We start from the raw sequence: 23,764 nt of genomic DNA, 5'->3' as shown, positions 1-23,764 counted from the left end.
TGCTCTTAACGTCAAAAATCAACCATTGTGCATAATCATCGACAATAATGTAAACTTCGAGCTCAAAACTAGTTTTATACATTTGCTATCAACATTCAATAGTCTTGCATGAGAAGATCCTCATACCCATCTCAAGGAGTTCCATATGGTTTACATAGGCATGAAACCGAATGGATTTAATGAAGAACAGGTTAAGTTGAAAGCTTTTCCTTTCTCTTTAAAAGGGTCAACAAAGGCATGGCTTTTCTCTATTCTCCCAAGTTTCATTGGAACTTGGAATGCCATGAAGAAGATTTTATTTGAGAAGTATTTCCCAGCATCTCGAGTTGCTAATATAAGGAAATAAATATGTGGGATTCAGCAATCTCATGGAGAGACACTCTATGAATATTGGGAAGGATTTGAGCAACTATGCATTCAATGCCCTCATCATCAAATACTCGATCAGTTGTTCATTCAATATTTCTATGAAGGATTAATGCCTACTAATTGTAGTACCATTGATGCAGCAAGTGGAGGGGCATTGGTAGATAAGACACCCGAGGCTGCATGCCACTTGATCTCAAATATGGCAGCCAACTCGAAACAATTTGACACGCATGGAGATTTCCCAAGCAAACGAGTAAATGAGGTAAGTATTTCTAATCTTGAGAATAAAGTTAATGATCTTACTTCTCTTGTGTGTTCTTTATCTTGTGGAAATATATAGCAAGTGAAAGTCTGTAGCATATGCTCCTTACAAGGACATACCTCATATATGTGCCTAACAATGCATGAAGATTACATTGAACAAGCTCATGCAATTGATGGAGGATTCAATAGACAATCTCAGCATAAGTATGATCCTTTTTCCCACTCATAAAATTCTGGATGGAGAGATCATCCCAACTTACACTATGGGAACCAGCTGATTAGTACTTAAAAGTGCATTTTTATCAAGGTTTTATATCATCATTTTGCACTTGAAGTATCAATAACTCCTTAACTAAAGCATGTTTTATAATAACAAGTCTAATACTATAAAATGCCTTAATATATGGAAAATATTCATCTTAAATGTAGGCCTATCACAAAAATCAAAGGATTGATTGATGAGTTCAAGTATGGAAATTGAAAGGACAAAGAGAGGGCCAAACTTAGAAAAGAGATGTTGGTGCAGTCCAAACTGGAACACTGTTCGGTAATTAGGTCATATATTGAGTTCTAAATGTCAAAATGATCTCATATATTTACACAGATTCAGTAAGACATAGGCCTACAACTTTCATGTGGACACCAAGATCTAAGAAGGCCATTTGCAAGTCCAAATTATAGCAACAACGAAGAAGTCCAAATTTGTCCTGCAGCCCAAACATTGTTCAGTGTTTGACCCATATCTAGAGTTCTGGAAAGCTGAGACAATTTCCTACAACTTTTATGTTTTCAAGTGGTCCCAATTATGATGCTAGCAATTTTGTTTTATTCAGACAAGAAGATAAGGATTTTCACCAAGTCAAGAGTTGGCCACCCACTCAACAATTAGTCATCAAATCAATAATTCCGAATTTTGGCCTATAAAAGGAGGCATTTGCCATGCATTTAGGGGCTTGATTGTGTAGATCAAGATCATGCTCTTTATTTCTCTCTTTATATTTTTTTTTGTAATTCTTAAGTTTTGCTTTCATTAATATCTTGTTTATGCTTTTCATTTCATTTCCTTTCCTTAGTTAACTTGTATCTTATTTATGTTCTTGTTTTATTTATTTATGTTTCTCTTCTTCATTATGTTTAGCTAAGTTTATTATGTCAAGGTGAAAAGGTTACACTAATGGTGTAAGAATAAGTATAGTGTAAACTCAACATGGACCTTAATGTTTAATATTAACATATCTTATCTTTTTATCTTACTAATTCTTAATACCTTGCTTGTTAAATGGTTAATCTAGATTTGTGTTGTATAACACTTGGTACAACAAATGCTTGGCACTCTCATAGCCCAACCGTATGGTATTACCTACACCTGTGCTATGAAAGGAACTTGATTTGTTGTTAACATAAGTTAGCATCATGAATTCCTGACAATATTTAAAAGTTTGGTGTTACGTAAATAAGATAATTAATATGATCATGTTAACAATTTATAATGAGCTATTAATGACAAATCATCCAATTGGAACCTCCTTCGTGTGTGGTTTCCAAATTGAGTAATAAGAGTTTATACTATACGTGTTTGAAATACAATTAGTGGATCCTCTAACCTTGACATTTGTTTTTATCATTGTTTAATCTTTACAGTAATCTTCCATCTCAAAGTTCTCATTAATTTCTTCCTCTTCTCTTTTTTTATTACTACTACTACTATTATTATTATTATTTACATTCTTGTCATATTTTATGTACGTTAAGTATGCTCTGTGTTTGATCAAGGATCCTGACATTGTTGGTCTTGCCTTGTTCATTCGCATCAAAAATCTATTTATATTATATAATATATCTCTTTGATCTTTTCATAAACTCGGTATATAGGCTGGAAACCTGTGACCCGATCTTTTAGATCATTCTCATGTATAACAACACCACGTACTGAGTATTATTATTATTATTACTACTATTAATATTATTATTACTATTATTATTATTGTTAGTATTGTTATTTATAATTTATACAATTAACCTCTTTGTAGTACGACCCCGGTCTTGCCGGGTTATTTATTACTTCGACACTCCTGCACTTAAGAGAAGATATTAATCTTTTAGTCGTGTCACCAGCCTCAACAAGGCAATCAAGGTTGATAGTTCCATCCCCATGTATTTCAGCCCTAACATAATTATCAAGCGAGACAGCCCCATCCATTCACAAACTCCAATGTTATAGGGTCATCATCCAATAATGATCTTTATGAGATGATGAAAACTTTAGCTTCTAACATTGTGACCTTGCAACAAAATTTAATGTCTTTTCAACATGAAACAAGGTCAAGTAGTCACAACTTGAAGAAGCAAATGGGGCAAGTAGCTTCAAGTGTAGGAAAATTAAAAGCATAAATAAATAGAAAATTGTCCTCCCAGACATTGAATCCAAAAGAGAATGTTAGTGCCATCATGCTGCGAGTGGGAAAGAACTTGAAGAGTAAAGGAAAAAAAAATTAAGATAGAGAAAGAAGAAGAGATAGAAACCGAATTAAGTACAAAGAAGAAACACCCTCCTCCTCCATAAATTGAAACAATGACCAACACTTCAAAAGTAACTCCTCACTTAACGAATTACAGTTTTAAAACAATTCCACCCTTTCTTGTGAGTTCTTAAAGGTCAAAGAAAGAGGACAAAGAAAAAGATATTTTAAAGGTTTTCAAGAAAGTAGAACTCAACATTCCTTTACTTGATGTTATCAAACAAATTCTCAAGTATGCTAAATTCTTGAAGGAGTTGTGTACTACCAAGAGAGCCTACAAGATAAAAGGTCATGAAATGATAAGTATGGGTGACGATGTATATGTTGTTATTCAAAATAATATGCCTTTGAAGAAAAAAGACCCAGGTGCATTTATTATCTCATGTGTTATTGGTAATATTAGTTTTAAAAGGGCTTTATGTGATTTAGGTGCATTCATTAGTGTTATGCCTAAACTTGTTTATGATTCTCTTAGTATAGAGCCTTTGAATAAAACTAATATTGTACTACAACTTGCGGATCGTAGTTTTGTTTATCACTTGGTGTGATAGAAGATGTCATAGTCAAGATTGATAGTTTGGTTATTCTATGCGACTTTTATATTCTTGATATGGAACATGATTCTTGTGATTCATCAAACAACACTCATATATTATTTAGGAGATCATTCTTGAAATTTGCCAATACAAAAATTGATTGTGGTAAAGATACTTTGTCTATGGAGGTAGGAGATGCAAAAATTAAATTTAATTTTCATGATGCAATGACATATTCTTATAGCAATGTTTATTCTATCACATGCTATGACCAAGTTGATAAATGTGTGTAGCCAATGACATATTCTTATAGCCAATGACATATTCTTATAGCAATGTTTATTCTATCACATGCTATGACCAAGTTGATAAGTGTGTGTAGCTAGTTTTTTATTTTGATTGTGGGGATGGATTAAGTGTAGCTTTGAGCTATGGCTATGATTTTACCAAGATAGAAGAGATAAAGAGTCATATATATATGTTTCCCGAAACGAGCATGAATCAGCATTGGCTTTGCAAGCTTTGCAAACTGTCCCCTATAATGCAGGAGTCATTTACCCCATCACGGACAGTTAATATGCAGCGCCTATCCTTTTGGTACCCAAAAAGAATGGAACCACATTATAAGAGATACATAATGATGCTTATGAGAATGCAAGGATTTGCAAAGAAAAAACTAAGAGTCTTTATGACCGAATGATTAGAAGAAAAGAGTTTAATTGTAGAGATAAAGTCCTTTTTTATCATTCGCGTTTGAAACTTTTTCCTAGAAAGTTGCGCTCTTGTTGGATTGAACCCTTTGTTGTTTCTAATGTTTTTCCTTATGGTGCAGTTCAAATTACAAGTTTAGAAACAAACAAAGTGCTCAAGGTCAATAGGCATCGCTTGAAACCTTTATATGAAGGTTGGACGGCAGAACTCACTGTTTATGTGGAGTTAGCTGAACCAATCTATGAAGAATGAGCATGCCACATGTTGAGCCAATGACATAAAACAAAAGCACTTACTAGGAGGCAACCCGGCACAAAAAGAAAAAAAAAATCAGATTTGCTTTCTTTTTCCCTTATCTTTTATTTTTTGCATTTTACTTTATTTTTTCATTCTCTTATATTCCTTTTCTTTTATTTCAATATTAAGGACAATATTTTTGTTTGGTTTTCTTTGTTTAGTTTTCAAAAAAAAAAATCTATGTTGAACTCCCATTGGTTTATAAGAATATGAGTATTATGTATGAGAATTAATTGAGATGGATGAAGATATAAATTGAATGAATGAGTGCGCATGCAAGTTTTAATGTTTAATTGGTTTAGGGATTAACTTTGAAAATATATCATGTTGATTTTATAGTGTTACACCAATGCAAGCTTTTGAGCCTTCAACATTATATTCTTTGATTGTGCATTCTTTCAATGATATGTATCTCTAGAACTTACTTCATATCTTATTGAGATTACATTCGCATTACATATATACATGAAGATGATAAAGGCATTAGAAATTTTAATCACTTGAGCCAAAAAGCCAACCTAAAGCTTTTGAGCTTGTTTATCTTTTCTTTGCTTTATCCATATATAAGCCTTAACCTTTTATATATTTTCCGTTTCCCGTAGCCAATGATTAGTAGAGCATATACTTGTGATATCTCATGGAATTATAGGTGGAAATTAAGTCAAAAGAAAGAAGAAGTGATGCTTGATGAAAAGATGGGCAAAGTTGCCAAAGGTGAAAAACCAAAAAAAAAAAAAAAGGTGTTTCTTTATGCTCTTAAGATTTTATGTTGAAAGAGCTTGAAATCAAAAGAAGTTAAACTTTGGTGATTAAAGATGAAAAATTTATGTGCTTTGCTAGAATATCTTGTTTGAATTATTATTTTTCATAATGCTCTACCTTTTTTGGTTTGAACCTTTTTTTTTACTCTCTTTTACCTCACCTTAACCTTAGCAATGTTACAACAGGAAAATAAGACCTTTTGATGCATGCATTGCTTGTAATATGTTAGTAATGGAGATGAAATTGAAGAGCAAGCTTATGGTAAAACATATTCATTGATTGAATTTGATAGATTTAAACATATAAGCCATAAACATGTGAGTATTGGAGTACATATCAATGAGAGGACCTATCACTTTGGCATGTCATGGATTTCATTTAAATCCCGACGATTAATTGAGTTTTGAAGTTTGCACATAGATAAATTCATGAAAATTCATAATCTTTATACTTTTTGATTGTATTCTTATTTATAATGCATATATTCTTGGATATTGATGGGAGATTAGGAGATTAGTCATAGTGATTTGATTTGATTTAATTTCAATTTGATTTTACCTATCCTTTCTCGAGGACAAGCAAGAGCTAAGTGTGGGGGTATTGATGCAATTATATTATTTGATAATTTCAACCACATTTAACTAATTTTTTGCATGTGTTTATATATATATATATATACATTGATATTCTCTGTTTTATGTTTTGAAGGCACTTTTAGATGAAAGATGCAAAAAAGAGTAAATTAAAGGTAATTGGCAGATTTGACCTTTAGTCGATGTTTTGTGCAAAGCGTGAGCTCTAGAGGTTGAAATGAAGTGATTCCAATGGCATTAAAAAGCTAACATCCATACCTTTCTGTAAATTTAAGGCAAGAAAATAAAATAAGGAAGAGCATGGAAATCACAGCCTTCAAAGTCAAATATCTCAATCTGTCAATATTGACCTTCGGCTATTCCAACTTAAATATCTAGAGCCACAGAAGTCTAATTAATGCAAACTAAATGTTTTTGGATTTCTGACTCAAAGACCTATCAACGCTCCAAGTTTCAGCCAACAAAGATGTCATGTGATGGAGATATGATTTTTCAAAGATGACAACTGAATTTTGCCAGCAAATAGGTTTCATGAATAAACAAGTCCAAATTATGTTCCGAAACATCTAAACTGACATCCAAGTTTTTATTTCAGCAATTTAGCTCCTCTAAGTCAAAGATTGAAGTTTTCATGCAAGGCTATATCTCCTTTTTTAATAATATAGTTATTGAAGTACTTAAATGTAAACTGTCTACTTAAGGGAGGATTGTTTTGTAAAATAGAGACTAGATTTGTGTATTTATTATCTTACTCTTAGTATCTTGCTTGTTAAATGGTTAATCTAGATTTGTGTTGAAAAACCCTTGGTACAACAAATACTTGGCACTTTCATAGCCCAATTGTATGGTATAACCGACACCGGTGCTATGAAAAGAACTTGATTTGTTGTTAACCTAAGTTATCACCATGAATTTCTGACAACATTTACAAGTATTGGCATTACTCAAATAAGATAATTAATATAATCATGTTAATAAATTATAATCCGATTAGAACATTCTTTGTGTGTGGTTTCCAGTTGAATAATAAAAAGAGTTTATATTATACTTATTTGAAATACCATTAGTGGATCCTCTAACCTTGATAATTGTTTTATATTTGTGTAAATCCTTACATCAATATCACATCTCAAAGCTCTCTTCAACTCCTTTTATGTTATTATCTTTTTTTTTTTATTTGTAGTTTATACAGTCAACCTCCATGTGGTTCAACCCTGGTCTTGCTGGGTTATTTATTACTTTGACACTCCTACACTTGAAAAAAAACATCAACTCTTTAACCGTGTGAGTACAGATGTGAGACATGACATTGAGAATCATAACCCTAAGAGGTGTCCCCGTCATAAAAATAGGTGGTGGAAGCAGAATCCCACACTTGTTTTGCTACAATGAACCTAATAAAATTTCCAATTAAAGTTGAATCCATGGAGTTGATCAGCCATCCTTCGATAATGGTGTTGTTAGTACGCCATTTTTAAAAGGACAAATCAATAGGAGAAGACATGGTTAGTTCACTATTGATGTAACCCAACTAATCTTTACTAGAGATGTACGTCTCTACAAGGTAGGACCAAATGCCATAGTTGAAACCATCCAACTTTATGCCAATCAGTAAACCATAGGTTTAGAGATCATGGTTGGGGTCTGAGCTTTGGACAAAGCTTCAACCATTTTGAAGGTGACTAATTTAGAAATAGTCTAGTCAGTGAGAGATTCATTTGTATGGGTTGGTGTTCCAATGGTTGCCATAGGCGAAGGTGGTGGTAGAACAAAGTCTAAACCCTAATGATGGGCGTGAACAAGAAGGAGGATCATACATTGTTTGGACACCATGATAACTTTTCCTTTATTTCTTATTTATTTATAGTGATATTGTGTACATATATATAGCTATTAACAATTTTATTCTTGGATATACAAAGTTTAAGGCTAAAATCAAGGTTGAGATTTATTTTTATATTATATATGATTGTTTCCCAAAATCACTCTGATTTGTTCCTATCAATTTACAACTCACGCCAACATTTTGATCCTACCTTAATTCCAAGTGAAAAAGGATAATTTCAAGATAAATTAAATTATTGCACCAAAACTAGAAAAAATAAATTAATCTTGGGGGCATTTGTAGACATTATAATTTCTACAAGTCTGGCCTATGATTCAAAGCTTTTTTGACAAAACAAAATGAATTTATTGAGATTTGGGTCTATACTAAATTTATTGTGGTTGGGCCCAATTTAAATTAAAAACTCAATTCATATATATTTTATGGTTTTTACTTTAATATCCTTCTAACTAAGGGTGTTTCAAGTCATTTTCATGTTAATTTTTCTAAAATACACTTTAAATAAAGGATATTTGAGGTAAATTAAACATAATTTATCTATAAATAGACAATAAATCTATCAAATCAAAGAGAATGACATAAGCAAAGAAGACAATAATAGCAAGACAAAAACAAAAGACATAAGAGAAGAAAATGCATAAACTAAAGACCAAGCACAAATACTTGAAAATTCTATAAAAAAAAAATTCAAATAAAATCAAGAAGGAATCAAAGTCCATTCCTTCATCAAAACAAATTAAAAAAAACAAAGGATCAAAGTCCTTTCTTTTTCCAAATCAAATCTAAGATCGAGCACAATTAAAACTTACGAACTCGTGTGAATATCTTCTTATTCGAAACAAGTTCTAGATTTAACCATTAATCAAAGAATTTGTGCAGGTGAAGAGCATGTCATGAGTGCTTTAGACAGATGAGAGATGTGAGGGTATCAGCATGGGGTGATTTCCATTTTTTTCTTGTAATCTAATTTATTGTTATAATTTTATTATTATTATTAGTATATTTTTAATATGGGAGATTTTATTTGTTCAATACTCAAGTCATGAGTGCATTAGACAGTTGAGAGATGCATCAGTATGGGGTGAAATCCAGGCTCCCTGTATCCTGATTCCTGAGGATAGGGTTTTTCAAATGTGGACCAAAAAGGCAAGTACGATATGGTGTAGCATTCCCAAGTGCAGACGAAATAGCCACTATTGTCCAATAAAGCCAGGCCATTCATGTCCAAATTGAAGGATTTATGAAAATTCCAAATTTCGCATCAATGCAGTCAAAGACAAAGGAATATGAACTCATTATTACAGAGTGCAGAGAAAACGTTTTATTGAAGGAATATGAGCCAACGTTAGCTCCATCCACTGAAGCTTCGTCTGCCTGCCAAACATTTAGTAAAGAAACTGATGTTAGAGAAAAAAAGCGTCTATGGAGAGCACTTGAGTATGAAAATGTAATTCCACCATTGGACGACTCCTCCAAACTTATTACAGAGTATTCTGGTGAACAAATGGCCTTACTGAGAAATCAAACAAGCTCGGAAGGAATTGATAAAATTATTGCTACACTTTTTTGTGGAAAGGGTTATTACATATCAGCAGATTGCCAAACATTTTCGTGCATTATTTCAAAATGGTTAAATTCTACATCCTTGCAAGCTTGAGTGAGTAATCCATCAATGTAAGAAACCAGATCAACCAATATTTGAAAGCTAACCAGGGCTTTGTAACTTGGTTGAATTACAGACCAGCAAATTCTCCACGGATCAGTTGTTGAGCTCCTTCAACTAGCCTTTTAATCACTTCAGATGCAGGCCAAATTTCTTTGATAAGGCCTACTCCTTGACCTGCATACATTGCCATGCTCTCAATGTCACCTGTCGTGGTCATATTAGGAACAGGACCTCCGAAACGCCGAATCTCTTTTTCCTATTTGTGAAGATAAGATATTAACAAGAAGGGATTTATGTTGGCCTTGAAAGCAATGGTAAGTGTTTTGGATTAAGACCTCGAATCACAGAAGGATCGGAAAGACTCACCTCTCCATTAATTGTTGAACGACCAATGACTGGTTGGTTGATCTCATTTTCATGAGGTGGAAGGGACTTCCAATCATTGAAGAAAGGAGTAACCAGAGCACGCTGTGGTGCATTCGGCCACCTCGCCCGACCAAATATATTTGTATATTCAGTTCTATCAAGCTCAACTAACTTCCTTTTGTATGTGGGATGAGCATTGCTTTCCTCAGTCGCAACAAACCTGTGCATATGATTTTAGTTTTAAGACGGTAAAGATAATAACGAACATGAAAGACTGTAAACTGCAAAGTTTTTAAGTATGTGAGAGGATGGTTCTTCATACCTCGTGCCCAGACAGACCCCTTTGGCTCCAAGAGCCAAAGCTGCGACATAGCCACGTGCATTAACAATACCTCCAGCAGCAATTACAGGTATATCGCGATCACCAACAAGGTCTACTACCCTCGGCAATATTGAAATTAAACCTTCCTAAAAGTATATCAACAAAAAATTCAAAGGGATTCAACATTCCTGAACAGTCAAGGTTAGAAAGGCATTCAACAATATAAGATCATAAAAGCAGTATGAGAAGTAACAAACAAGGAGAAAAACAGAATAGCAGATCGAGAAATTATATACAGATTGACATACGTTGTGCTCAAAAAGATCTCCAATATATCACAATGTTTTCAATTATGAGTAATGAAGTTTGCTGATTTGTGAAACCAGCTAAGTTGAATCTCTGGTAACACTTTAATCATCAGATCATCAAAATAATTTATTTGGGAAGAATACATTTTGATGGCAGAGAATTCTAGAAGGGAGTAAGTAATTTTATCAGCCTCTAGTTTTACTACTTGATCATCCCTGCCCCACTATCATCAACTCCCCAAACAATGGCAAGCAATAACCATACAATCTCTGAACAAATATAGTAATTAAATTATGAACAGCAGAAACTCTCATACCTGACCAATTACATGCCCTCCAGCTTCACGTCCTTGGACAATAATTCCATCTACACCAGCATCTATTGCTTTTCTTGCATCTTCAAAGCTTCCAACCTCCAATGGATTTACAAATGATTTGTTAGACATCAACAAGAAAACAGAGGAAAGCAATGCACGTAATATAACTCTGTTCCTCTGAATTCTATAAATCACATTACAGTATGGCATGTTTGGAATATTATCTCCTTTTAAGCTGCATCTTAGTAGCCTGGTTCACGATTCACCATTAAGCATCCAAAAAAGCATGATTATTGTGCTGGTTATGAATACAAGGGTGTCTAAAAATAAGATATATAAAGATCATGACTGTGTCTGTCTAAGTGCCTCTTTGATATATAACCAATCAAGATTTGCAGGATAGAGAAATCTTATTCATGCTGGCCAAAATACATGTGAGACTTACTTGTGGAACAACCTTGACTCCAGCAAGATGAGCCTCAAGCACAAGCTCTTTTGAACATTCACCCCAATAAACTTGCAAAACGGCTACTTTCTCATCCAATATAACTTTTAGATTCTCCTCATGTGGAAATGCCAGAACAAGACCAACCCCAAATGGTTTGTCAGTTAAGCTTCGTGTTTTCCTTATCAGTTCCCGTAAGTAATCAGGTGATTCCTGATAAAAAGAAATTTGAGACTATCATCTACTGTGATTTGTTTTTTTTTCTTTTCAGTGATAGATTATGTGCTAAAAATTAGAATACATAGTAAGTAATCTGCAATATTCAAACATCTATTCTGCGTGTAATGCTAAGAACGTAACTTTTTTTTCAAAATACATGAAGAATTTGAAGCTGGACCTTAACTCACTCCCCCATTACGAATAGGGGCCCATGGCAAATGAGATACAGTTACATCATCTGCAGTGCTGTTATTTGTAGGATATGGAAATTTAGAAAAATAGGATGCATGCTAGAACAAACTTCTAGACATACACTGCATAGCCACTATAAAACTCTTCCAATTTGTTGTACAAGTAGAGACATCCCAAATAGTACAACTTTTTACATTTAATCAGCAGTTTGGCCATCTAAAAGCTAATAACCCTACAATCACTTCCAGGACTCAAACCTCAATCTTCCTTTCTTCATGAAAGATAATTGTCCTATTTGTATAAAACTATGAAATAGTCTCGTAGTTGGTTTTCTGCGCGAAAAACTTACGGCCATTAGATGTATATAAATTTGCTAGCTCTCCTTTCCTTTTTTTTTAAATTGATAAGCTCCTTTATACAAGTATTCATCAAAGTTCATAATTTTAGACCAAGAGTGAATTCCAATGCCAGGATGAATCAACCTAGGTAACCAATCACAGTCCATTCCCAGGCTGTTAGTGTCTGTTCACTCGCTATCCAATGAAAACCCAGCTCTATGCTCTCTATTTTTGCACTTTCATAGCTTAAAAGACAAATTTCAAAACATAGTTCAGGGCATCAGCAAATATCAGAAGACAAAAATTAAACAACACCATTCACTAAACACCATTGATTGATCATAGAACACATTTCTTGATAACAGTGATTACAAAACAAAAGAAGAAACATACCCAATCAGGAGCTCTAAGCAAACCAAGCCCACCAGCATTAGCAACAGCAGCAACAAGCTCTGGACCTGAAATATCAGGTCCTAATGGTGCCTGTACAATCCCATATTCAAAACCCAGAATCCCTCTCCAACCCATCTTTCTCACTCTCTACCACTCTCCAATTATTGTTCTTGAAATAAATTTATCAATCTTAAGTTGAATTCACTGGTATATTTATTTAGTGGTTAATAAATTAATAATATTTGCACTCCAAAGGAGCAAATGAAATTTGTCTGCCTGGGGGGACTGGCTGCTTCGTAGGAAGTGTTCAAGCTTAGCTTCTCCTATTGTCTACACGTAAGCAGAAAGAAAATTTTCTTCTTAGTTCAGAGTAAACCATTCTTTAGTCACTGATGTTTTAATCATTTTATAATTTAATCCCTCCTTTTTTACTCTTTGTATCATTTGAAAATTAAGTTCTTGAAGAAAAAAAATCATAATGGGACCTTAAACAAACATGGAGAAACATTTTACATGAAAACCGTCGTCAAGTGCTAAGACGATAAGGGACTGATATGTAAGTTGTTAAACAAAAGGGATCAAATTATAACATTATTTTAAAACAAGGGATGAAATGAATGATTATATTCATTAACCCATGTGGCTTTTTAACGTAGGCGAGGACGTTAGATTCCTTGGCTTTTTTTATATTTAAAGCCGCGGCCGCCTCCTGCCGCATCTATTTTGGCTTTTCTTTCGTTTTGGATCAGCCTTAGCCCTGGCGGAGACGTAAGACTTTTGATTTGAACAAGAAACTACGTCCCCATCGGCTTTAGGAAGGGCCTTAGCCTTAGCTCCAAGATCTCAGATTTCAGTTCTCACCAGGAGCCGATTGCTCTTAAGGATAAAGGCTTGGCTTATTCTCATTTACTTATTAGTTTTGTCTGTTCAATTTGCTCTGATCGCACAGCCTTTTTTTTTTTTTTTTAGCTTGCAATAAAGCTAGGTCCTAATCAAGGAACTCCCATTGTCGACTGGAACTCTCAAAAGAGACTTTTGTTTTAAAGGTGATTTGTTTTTGTGTTTTAAAAATATTTTTTTATGTTTTTAAATATTTTATATGTTAATGTCAAAAATAATTTTAAAAAATAAAAAAATATATATTATTTTTATATATTTTCAAGTAAAAATTATTTTTAAAGATTATCATAACCATACTTAATACGTATATATAATTGGAAATTAATTGGTGTTTTTAGAAAAATTATATATATATATATATATGGATGTAATCATAACTTAGTTATTATAGCTTGGTAAAACAACTTGATTAGACCCTATATTTTATTGAACGCATTTATAATTTAATCATTTGTGTCTATTCATGTTTTTTTTTTAATTTTTAATAAATTAAACAATTAATAGATAAGATGAAAAATTGAGTTAAAGATATTTTTAAAACAAAATATGATTGATTTATATATAATAACAATGATTAAGAAATAATATATAATTTGGTAATATCATAGGGAGGGACAATCTGATTAAACAATTAACACACAAAAAATCTCATAACAAAATTATTGTGAATCTATTTACAAAAAACTATTGATTATAATAATATAATAATAGATCTGTCCTTCAATCATGAAACATTTGAACTAGTGATTAGGAGCAATATTATTATTTCACCATAATTCAATTGTTATTTTCAAATTATATATAGATTAGTCTTTTTAAAAAAAAAAAAAAACATTGCAAAATAAAATGACTTTGTTACCTCAAAGGAAAAAAAAATTACATTCAAAGGATTTAAAATCTTTTCAATTTTTTAACATTATAAAATTACTTAATTATCCTTATTGGAAAAATATACAAAACTATCTTAATGGGCTTTTTCATCATTTCATTCAAGTTTTTTGGTTAATGTCAAGTTGACTAAGGGGAATTTTTGTATTTAAAAAAAAAATTGAATATTATTAAGAAAAACACTACCTAGCTCATTTAACGCATGCGCAAATAAGTGGGTGATACCTGTATCTTTTGAGTAGTGCGCGCAAGGTTGTCTCGCAACCAAACGTCACCCTCCACGACAACATTTAAATCATCTTTGCCTTCCCTCTATAATGTGGCGGCGCATGTGGCCAACAGACCACCGGTTTGGAGACGACAATCTTTTTTTATTTTTTTTTATTTTTCTCTTTCCTCCTCGATTTTGTCTACCTTTCAAGATTTCAACTCAACTTTTCAATTTGTTATTCTTTCAAATTTAGTTCATGTTCTTTTTATTATTATTTATTTTATTTAAAATAATTTATAAAATTGAAATTCTTTTTCAATTTCATCATTTTTTTCATCTTTCAAATTTGGTATACATTCCTTTTATTTTTATTTTTTTATTTCATATAATTATTTAAATTGATTTTTTTTTACATTTTCATCCCCTTCAAGTTTTTTTCCTATCAAACTTTATTCATTCTTTTTATTGATATTTTTTACTTTAGTAAATTTTTTAAATTGATATTTTTTTTTAATCATATTTCATCCTTCAACATTAAATTAGTTAAAAATTGAATTTCTTGATTGAGTCCAAGTCTAGAAATTCATGAATTGCAAGTTTTAGAGACTAACCCATGTTTTTTAGATTTGTCCAGGTTTGCTTGGTTTTTTTTTTAAAAACTCATAATTTTTTAGTTTCATCATTTTATATTTATTCAATTGGAGATTGAATCTGTTATTTTTATTTATTTATTTTCTATCGAATTTGACACTAATTTTAAAAATGACGTAGGTTATCTCAGTTCTTTTCATTTGTTTTTCTTTGTTGAACCTACTTTGATAGCTAGATTCTTAAAACCTTTTTTTTTCAATTTAATTATTTAATAATAGATTGGTTGGAGATTAATTTTTCTTTTTAGTTCAATCATTCAAGGTTGGAGTTCTTTTTATATTAGGCTTCATGATTTTCATCAATTTCTTTTATATTTGTTTATCCTTGTCTCGTTACTTAGATTGCGAGTTTGGCAAACTAGTTTATGTTGCCTTGAATTTTTTTTAGGATTGTTTCTTTTTTTAATTTAATATTTGTTGTGTTTCTTGCTTTAGTGTTGGATTGTTTTAGAATTAAGATTTGTAATCTTTTGCAATTTATTTTCTATTAAGTTATCTAATTCACATGATTTGGGTCGTAGAGTTTAGTTGTCTTACCAATGGCCAAATAGTGTCAAAATGCATTTATGAGAAATTCTTGTATTTTTAAAAAAGAAATTGATCGAAATGAAGGTTAAAATTAAGTTACAACACAAAGCTAAGATGGGAAGTGTGATTAAAATAAAGTGTTCATTTGCAACCTTGTTGGTGAAAATAAAGACCATCTTTTGTTTACATGTCCTATAACAAAAGGCTTTGTTCTTTTCTAGCCTTAACAAACAATTAGGTGCTTTGAATGATGGATTTTTCTAGGCTATAAAATTCAAAGGAACTAGAAATTTGACATTATTCTCTTATAAATCAAGAGTTCACAAGAACATTTCTAACTCTTTCTCTCTCTCTTCTATTTCTCACACCATCTTCGATGTTGAAATCGACTAGCCACCAACATTGTGGATAAGGGCTTGACCACCACACCACAATCATTTTTTAGTTATGACAGCCCCTTATTCTTTTTTATTTTGACCAAAACAGCCCTAATTATCCACCATCACCACCTTTTTTCTAATTGGCTCCATAAAAAAACACCCGAGCAATGGTTCTATCATTAATATAGATCTTCACAACAATAGTAAGCAGTAACACTCATCGATGAAGAGAGAGTAAAGAGAAAGAATATTGAAACTTGATATGGCTTGATCTCTCACCTCAAAGGATGGTGAGCTTCACAACCAATAAGGAACAAATATGAGGTGAACACCAAAAGATTATTTATTACTTTAATAATCACCCAAAACATGCTCCATCCATCACTTTAGCATGGATCCATACGCCAATAGCCTTATATCTTATATATGCATGCTGGCCATGCGCCACTATGAATTGAAACTATTAAATTAATCTCAACAACTTTTTTTTTCCTATTCCCTCCATTTTGTAAGGATGAATTTGAACCCCAAATGATTATTTATTACTTTTGAATTATTTTTAATGAATCATTTATTTATTGTGAATGATTGTGTTTAGAAGTGTTAAGGTACACATTGTTATGTGGTAACCATGAAGTTATGAAGCCGCCAAATATATATATATATATATATATATATATATATATATATATATATAATAAGGTTGGAATCAATACCACGTTATGGAATTGGGTGGATTGGCTCAAAATAGGTTTATTTGAGGCTTGATGTGAAAATTTGATATGTTGATATTATTTTTGATATGTTATATTATGCTTGATTTGTTATTTTGTGATGTTTTTTTTTATTTTCTGTGTTAACGTTGCTTTTGATTTGTTATGTTATCATTGTTTTAATTTGTTATGTTTTGTGTTTAGAGTTTTAATACATTATTTTGTTATGTGTTAAAGGTTTTATTATCCAGATATCAACAATGATAAATGCATCATCAACTAGGATGTTGACCTAAAAGATAGTGAAATTGCTTGGTGCCTAACTTTATTGCATGCAAATATTTTCAAAATATTTTTTTTTCTTGAATGATAAACAACTTTATTGGTGATGTTTTTATTTTCTTGAATTTGTTTTTAGTGTATATTGAGGGTTTTATTAATCATGGATCAACCTATGATAAATGAATTGTCACTAGGTATTATTCTTGGATGTTGACCAACAAGATAATAGAATTTATTAATACATAATTTTATTTTATTTTTTTGTGTATTTAAACCCTTACTTTATAATGTTTTTCCTTGTAATTTTGGTTGCATATTAATCAATTTTATTATCCAATATAAACATATGATAAATGAACTATCCCTATGCATTATCCTTGCAATCTAGTTATGTATTAATTGAATTTATTATAAAAGCAATCTAGGATAAATGAAATACCACTCAATGTTATCTTAAGAAATTATCTAGCTTGTAATAAAAGCGATTAATACATTACTCTTTATTTTGTAAAATAATGTATGTTTGTGTGTGTGTAAAAGAATAATAATCGTTTTTCTTCTTTTAATTTGTGGGTAAGAGGCTATGGGTTCAATGGTGCCTCAAACAATACCCTTCTAAGCTACTATTTTATTTATTCAATTAGCCACCTTCATAAAGCAAAGTCACCTATGGTGACAAAGTTATTTTTAAATTTATAACAATATAAATATTTGTAAAACCTTAAAATTATTGTAAGTATTCATTTGTTACTTGATGTTGGATTTTCTATGTTTATATTGGTATGTATGAATTTATTTTCATATTCTTGTTTTTAGGATATCTTTTTTTGATGATAGGAGCAAATTTAAATTAGATTGATACAGTTTCAAATAGGTCAACAAAGTATGAGTGATGACATTTTGATCTTATTTCAATCATATAATTTTGAACAAGTTTATGCCTATCATTTGTTCACATCCTCTTTGATCCAATGCTCATATTTTAGAATTGAGGATTGATCCTTGTTACCAGTCTTGGGTATCAAATAATTGCCTTACGCCTTAGTTCTTTTATCTTTAATAACAAATACACATTTATATTATTTTAGACAAACATTTAGCATGTAAGCATGTTAGGTACTTTTATCATTAAAACAAACAAAAATTCAATTTATTCAGATAGCATATATAAGGTTGTTATTTTGCTTATTGTTTTGCTTATTTTGCTTATTGTGCTCATGTATAATAAGAAAGTCCTTCAGCATATGAAATCAACACATCTATATATTTCCATGATTTCATCATAAGATGAGTGCCACATTGCAAACACTAAATATCATAGTTTTTAAACCCGGCCCGGTCCAAGGCCTGGGTTTCAGGTTTTTACCGGGTCACCGGGTTTTGACTGGGTCATCAGGTCGACCGGGTCAATTTTTATTTTAAAAAAATTCAAAATGACATCGTTTTAGTTAAAAAAAAAAAACAAAGAAAAAAAAGAAGTCAATAGATTGCAACCAGGTCGTCGGGTCATAACTTTTTCTGTTTTTTCTTCAACCCGGCTTAGTTCTAGCCTCGGGTCCCGGGTCAACCCGCCGAGCTGGACCGGGTTTCAAATGCTTTGAAAAATAAAAACTATCATATAGTATCCAATAAATTGACACTTTCTAGTCTGAACTTTTCTTGCTAATAATGTCCATTTCTAATTGTTGTCCAATAGCACTCTGCACATGTATTGGCATGGTATAAGGATGATTTTCCTTCCTCTAGTTTTTTTTTAAATGGTTAAGGTTTTTTAGGCTATGATGTTTTGGGATCAAATCCTGTTTTGATGGGATTCTCAACAGATAATTCACACCCATACATACATTCACGAAAAAAATTTATTTCTTAGCTTGAATTGAAATCCAAAATGATATAAATGTAAAAAATATATCAATTTACAAACCATAATATTTAAAACCAATAACTTGAAAGTTGTTTAAAAATACGTTGGGAAAAGTCACATGTTTAGTGGCTATTTAAAAGTGCAGTAATGGTTACTTTTCAAAGTGTTTTTTTTACTATAAAATGCATCAAAATAAAAAAAATAAAAAAAATATTTTTGGCATTAGCACATCAAAATGATCTGAAAACACCAAAAAAAATATTATTTTGAAACAAAGAAAATAGTAAAAAAAAATTTAATTTTTTTCAAAAACGCTTTTGAAATGTTAAAAAAAAAAAAAAACAAGGCCTTCGACTTTCAAATGCATTCAAAAACACAAATTCTATGCTTTTTTCTCTCTCTACATGATTAAAAATAAAATGTATAACCACACAATCAATAGATAGATTTTTTACATTGTGAACAAAAAAAACCACAATATAGTCCACCAATAATTTTTCACCACATCAAATAATAAGATTACAAAATTTTTTCCCTAACTTAAGTATAAGATACACATAACACTATCTAGCCATTAACTTGAATCACCACAATAATAATTAAAAAAAAAAAAAGAGCTCATTACTAAATAAAACAAATACCAATGAAGCACTTAATCATTGTGTCATGTTTGTCAATGGCTCAAATTCATAAACTTAAAATTCGTCAGTCCAACTCTAGTTCATCATGTTAGGCTTAGTTAAGAATTTTAGATCTTCAGGGAACTTGTAAGGCTCTCTTTACCTCTCCTGTTGTCAGGTAAGGTCTTCAAAAGGCACAAAAAGGTTTTTGTCAAAAGAAATCTAAATCTTAACGTATAAAACCAATTGACCCCTCACCTTTAAATGATTATGTGTTTTTCACATTCAAGACAAAGCCTTCACCATTTATAATGATTTTATTTTTTTTTCATTAATATTTCCCTGTATATTCCACTAGCTAGGACTTCAAGCTAGTTCAGAAATATATGAGATCTAATTTCTTTTTAGTTGCAATAAAATTTAGAGTTCATGATCATTTTGAAACAATTTTTGTAAGATCACTACAAGAAAATTGGTAGATACAAATAGACACATAGGATGAAATATTTTGTTGGTAAATTGCGTTGAATTTTGCCGACTTAATTTGCCCTCACAGTAGCTATCGGTAAACACTAATGGAAATATTTTTTCAGTAATTACAATGGAAAACAATATCGGTAAACACTGGTGGAAATATTTTTTTGGTAATTACAGTGGAAAACAAAAGAATGAAAAAAAAAAAGCCAAAAAATATGATGACATATTATTTTTACAAACAGAATTATCAATATATTTAAATTCATCAGTAAATCCACTTATAATATTTAATTTATGACCTAACATGCAATACTCCTCTCTCCCTCTCCCTCTCCCACTCGCTCTCCCGTTTCTTCTTCTTATATTTTTCTCTAGGGGCTAAATTGAAAAAAACAACAACCAAGGGATCCAATTTGGTTAAAATCTGGGATGAAATTAAAGTTCATCAAGGGAAATATTGCACAAAATTAAAAGTTTAAAGCCAATCAAGGGTGTAATTAAAAGAAATCACAAATCAAAGGACTAAACTGATTTTTACCAAAACAACGCCGTTTTGGTGACTGTTCATCTTTTTCTTCATGAAAATACTGCTCTTAGTGGACTACTTTTTAGGGGTATTTAATGCTTCATCTCTCCACCAAATTTGACAAAACTTACACAAAATGATGTCCTGACATTTGACTACACCTCAATATGGTCCTTTCCAGCCGATTGACACTATAACAGTCGTGGCACCGACCCAAAAATGCCAACTTAGACAACTTTCAATTGCCAAATTTGAAAGTTCATAATGGCCACTTTGAGCCAATAATTTGGATTAGGAGTGAGCAAAAAAAATAAAAAACCGATTAAGCCGAGAAAATAAAAAAAAAACATAAAAAACTGAATCGTGAAAAAAACCCGATTAGAATATTTAAAAAAACAACCGATTCGTTTTGGTTCCATAAGCCTGAAACCGAACTGAATAGAAAATAAATTAAAAAAACAGGCCAAACAAAAAAAAAAAACTGAGTCAAACAAAAAAAACCGAGCCAAACCAAAACCAAACCCATTGGAATTTTAAAAAAAAAAAACCCAAAAAATAATATAGTTTGTTTCAACCCAGCCCATTTATTTCACCCCTTGCCAGCAACCATGTTGGGCTGTGGGGTTTTTATTTTTAATAGCAACACATAAAAATAATCTAACAACATATAAAAATTTTATTTTAAAAAAAAAATTTTTTTTTTAAATACTTTTAAAATACAAATACATGTTGTCGTTTCGTTTCCGTTTCCATACCAAACCAATGCTGAGGACGAAATGCCGAACCAATGCTGTGGTTTTGTATTATGATCAGAGTCCTCAAAATTGCTCATAAAAAAAAAAAAAAAAAAATCACATGCCTCGAAATAAAATTACGGTGATTTTTGCCAGTTTACTTCTTATGATTCAACTTGTGATACAACAGCATCATCGGAAACTTTTGGCACGTGAAAAAGGCATTTCACATGTGTTGAGATTTTTCAAAATTGTCCGTGGGATGATGGTTCCTTATTGTTAATAAAATTGATGGCAACTTTACGACAAAGTTTTCCAAGTGATATGATATCTGTTTGCAAAAAAACATGTTGTCGATTAACTTGTTCACATTTCAAAATAAAATATTGTCTGTTCATTTCACTTTTTCGTGCTCTTTTTAAGTTAGTTCTCAATAATTTGATAATTTAAGAACAATTTATTTTTATATTTCAAAAGCATTTATAAAAAAAAATTAAAATTTTTTTATTTTTTTCTTTATTTTAAATTAATATTTTTTTAGTATTTTTAGATTATTTTAATGCATTAATTTTAAAAAATAAAAAAATATATATTATTTTGATACATTTTTAAATGAAAAACACTTTAAAAATCAACATATTTGAAACACACAAAATGATAAGCATAAGTCTAATATTTCATAAAGTGGGAAGGAAAATCTATACATGTAAACAAAGGATGAATTTTAAAGCATGCTTCAAAAAAAAAAAAACAATTTAGTTTTAGTGAAAATTTATTAAAAATCATTTAAAATATCAATTTAATACTTTTTAAATTAAAATGTATTTTAAAAGATAATTTCAAATAATAAATAATTATAAATGATTGCAGCATATTATGATCTCCATCATGTGGGGCTATTCTGCTAATTATTTTGTTCGAGATGTCCATTGCTTTGTACGGCATGGCCGACTTGCCAGAGCCTAAAAATTAAAATAATTGAATACATTGCCTTCGCGGAAAAGGAATTGCAAATTGATATATTTATTAGTGGTAATAAAATGACTTTCATGTAACTTTTTTTTTTTTCATTTCAAAAATATTTAAAAAATTTTAATTTTTTTTCTTCAAATTAATATTTTTAGGTTTTTTAGATTATTTTGATGTGATAATATCAAAAATTATTTTTAAAAAATAAAAAAAATATTATTTTAATTATTTTTTCCAATAAAATACACTTTTAAAACTAATCACAACTATATTCTGAAATATCCTAATAAAATCCTACAAGTAGCCGCTGCTTGCAATTATCACTGAGATTATAGAATTAAATCGTGCATATATCTTCAGACAAGCTAATACCTATAACATTAAAAAAAAAACAAAAAAAAACAAAAAAAACAAAAAGGAAATTTTTTAGTATGAATTAATATGTTTGGAAGGAATTCTGGTTGTAGATTTTATGAAATCAATTTAATTGCTACTTTACTACTCCATATAAACTATGACCATTCATTAAATAAATCATATATATATATATATATATATATATATATATAATGGAAAAAGACAAAACACATGTTGAGAGTGGGATTTGAACCCACGCCCTTTCGGACCAGAACCTTAATCTGGCGCCTTAGACCAACTCGGCCATCTCAACCTTGCCTGCCATGTCGGTAGAATAATAGATTATATTGATATTTAATGTTTTGCCTGAACCCTAGCTTGCAGACAAATCCTATTTATCATTGAAGTCTAAAGACTAGTTAAATCGCAGGTCCTAAATCTAATGGCAGGATTTAAAAGTTAAAATGTCTTGCTTTTTTGCTTAAAGCCCAAAAACTACATACAAATCAAGCGTAGTAGGATTGCAACCCCTGGTATAATGTCTCGATTGAGTTTTAAGGATTAGGTATATTTCTAATACTCGATTTCCATCACTTTTAGACATAAACATAGATTTTAGTCCAAGATTTTCTCAACAATTATAGAAATTGCTTACCTGTGACACAAGTTTTAATATAAAAAAATATATTAAAATAATATTTTTTTTATTTTTTAAAAGTTATTTTTAATATTAGTACATTAAAATAAATTAAAAACATAAAAAATATATTAATTTAAAATATTTTTAAAACACAAAAATAAAAAAAAAAACTTTAAAGATAGCACATGCCAAAGAAAAAACATGAAATTATACTAGTTGACTTCGAGCTTTTTTTTATATATATTTCAAAAATATATTTTTAAAAAAATGAAATTATAAATAATTATAAATGTTCCACGTCTCGTCAATTCAATTGAACAAGGACTGCGCCTGCTAGAACCACAGTATGCAGAGGATCTCCTCTTCGATCATATAATTATTGCTAATTTTGAGTGTTCCGTCCGAACACCGAGTACAAAGGGGTTGCTTGTACGATTCGCTCGCTAGTAGGAAAAGGAGTGTATCAACTAGCTGTACACCTTGCTGGAAGCTGTGTGATGTGACTAAAGATGCTTGAGTATGCGTGGGGAATAAAGTGATCGTAGAAACAGGCCATGCAAAA

At 30.9% G+C, this 23,764-nt stretch overlaps 1 protein-coding gene and 2 non-coding genes across 4 annotated transcripts; all 3 read right to left on the bottom strand.

Moving 5' to 3' along the window:
• Positions 1-331: 331 nt before the first annotated feature.
• On the bottom strand, positions 332-438 carry LOC118048767 (small nucleolar RNA R71). The gene has a single exon (XR_004687522.1). It is a non-coding gene; the product is annotated as a small nucleolar RNA R71 (small nucleolar RNA).
• Positions 439-9,060: 8,622 nt separating this feature from the next.
• On the bottom strand, positions 9,061-12,776 carry LOC118048737 (uncharacterized). Of its 2 annotated transcripts, XM_035058544.2 has the most exons (7): positions 12,464-12,776; positions 11,322-11,534; positions 10,877-10,972; positions 10,252-10,397; positions 9,930-10,149; positions 9,608-9,819; positions 9,061-9,271 (listed from the first exon to the last, which is right to left on the bottom strand). In XM_035058544.2, the coding sequence occupies exons 1-6, from the start codon at positions 12,596-12,598 to the stop codon at positions 9,631-9,633; spliced, it is 999 nt and encodes a 332-aa protein (XP_034914435.1). In that variant the 5' UTR covers positions 12,599-12,776; the 3' UTR covers positions 9,061-9,271; positions 9,608-9,630. The 2 variants fall into 2 exon arrangements, with proteins under 2 accessions (XP_034914435.1, XP_034914434.1); XM_035058543.2 differs by lacking the exon at positions 9,061-9,271 and having other exon boundaries at positions 9,331-9,819.
• A 10,018-nt stretch (positions 12,777-22,794) lies between these two features.
• TRNAL-AAG (transfer RNA leucine (anticodon AAG)) lies at positions 22,795-22,875 on the bottom strand. Its single transcript has one exon. It is a non-coding gene; the product is annotated as a tRNA-Leu (tRNA).
• Between the last annotated feature and the right edge of the window lie 889 nt (positions 22,876-23,764).

Source organism: Populus alba, chromosome 17 (genome assembly GCF_005239225.2).
Source record: "Populus alba chromosome 17, ASM523922v2, whole genome shotgun sequence".
Taxonomy (NCBI): domain Eukaryota; kingdom Viridiplantae; phylum Streptophyta; class Magnoliopsida; order Malpighiales; family Salicaceae; genus Populus; species Populus alba.
The sequence above is the reverse complement of the archived record's forward strand: the minus strand, read 5'-3'. Positions and strand labels throughout refer to the sequence as shown.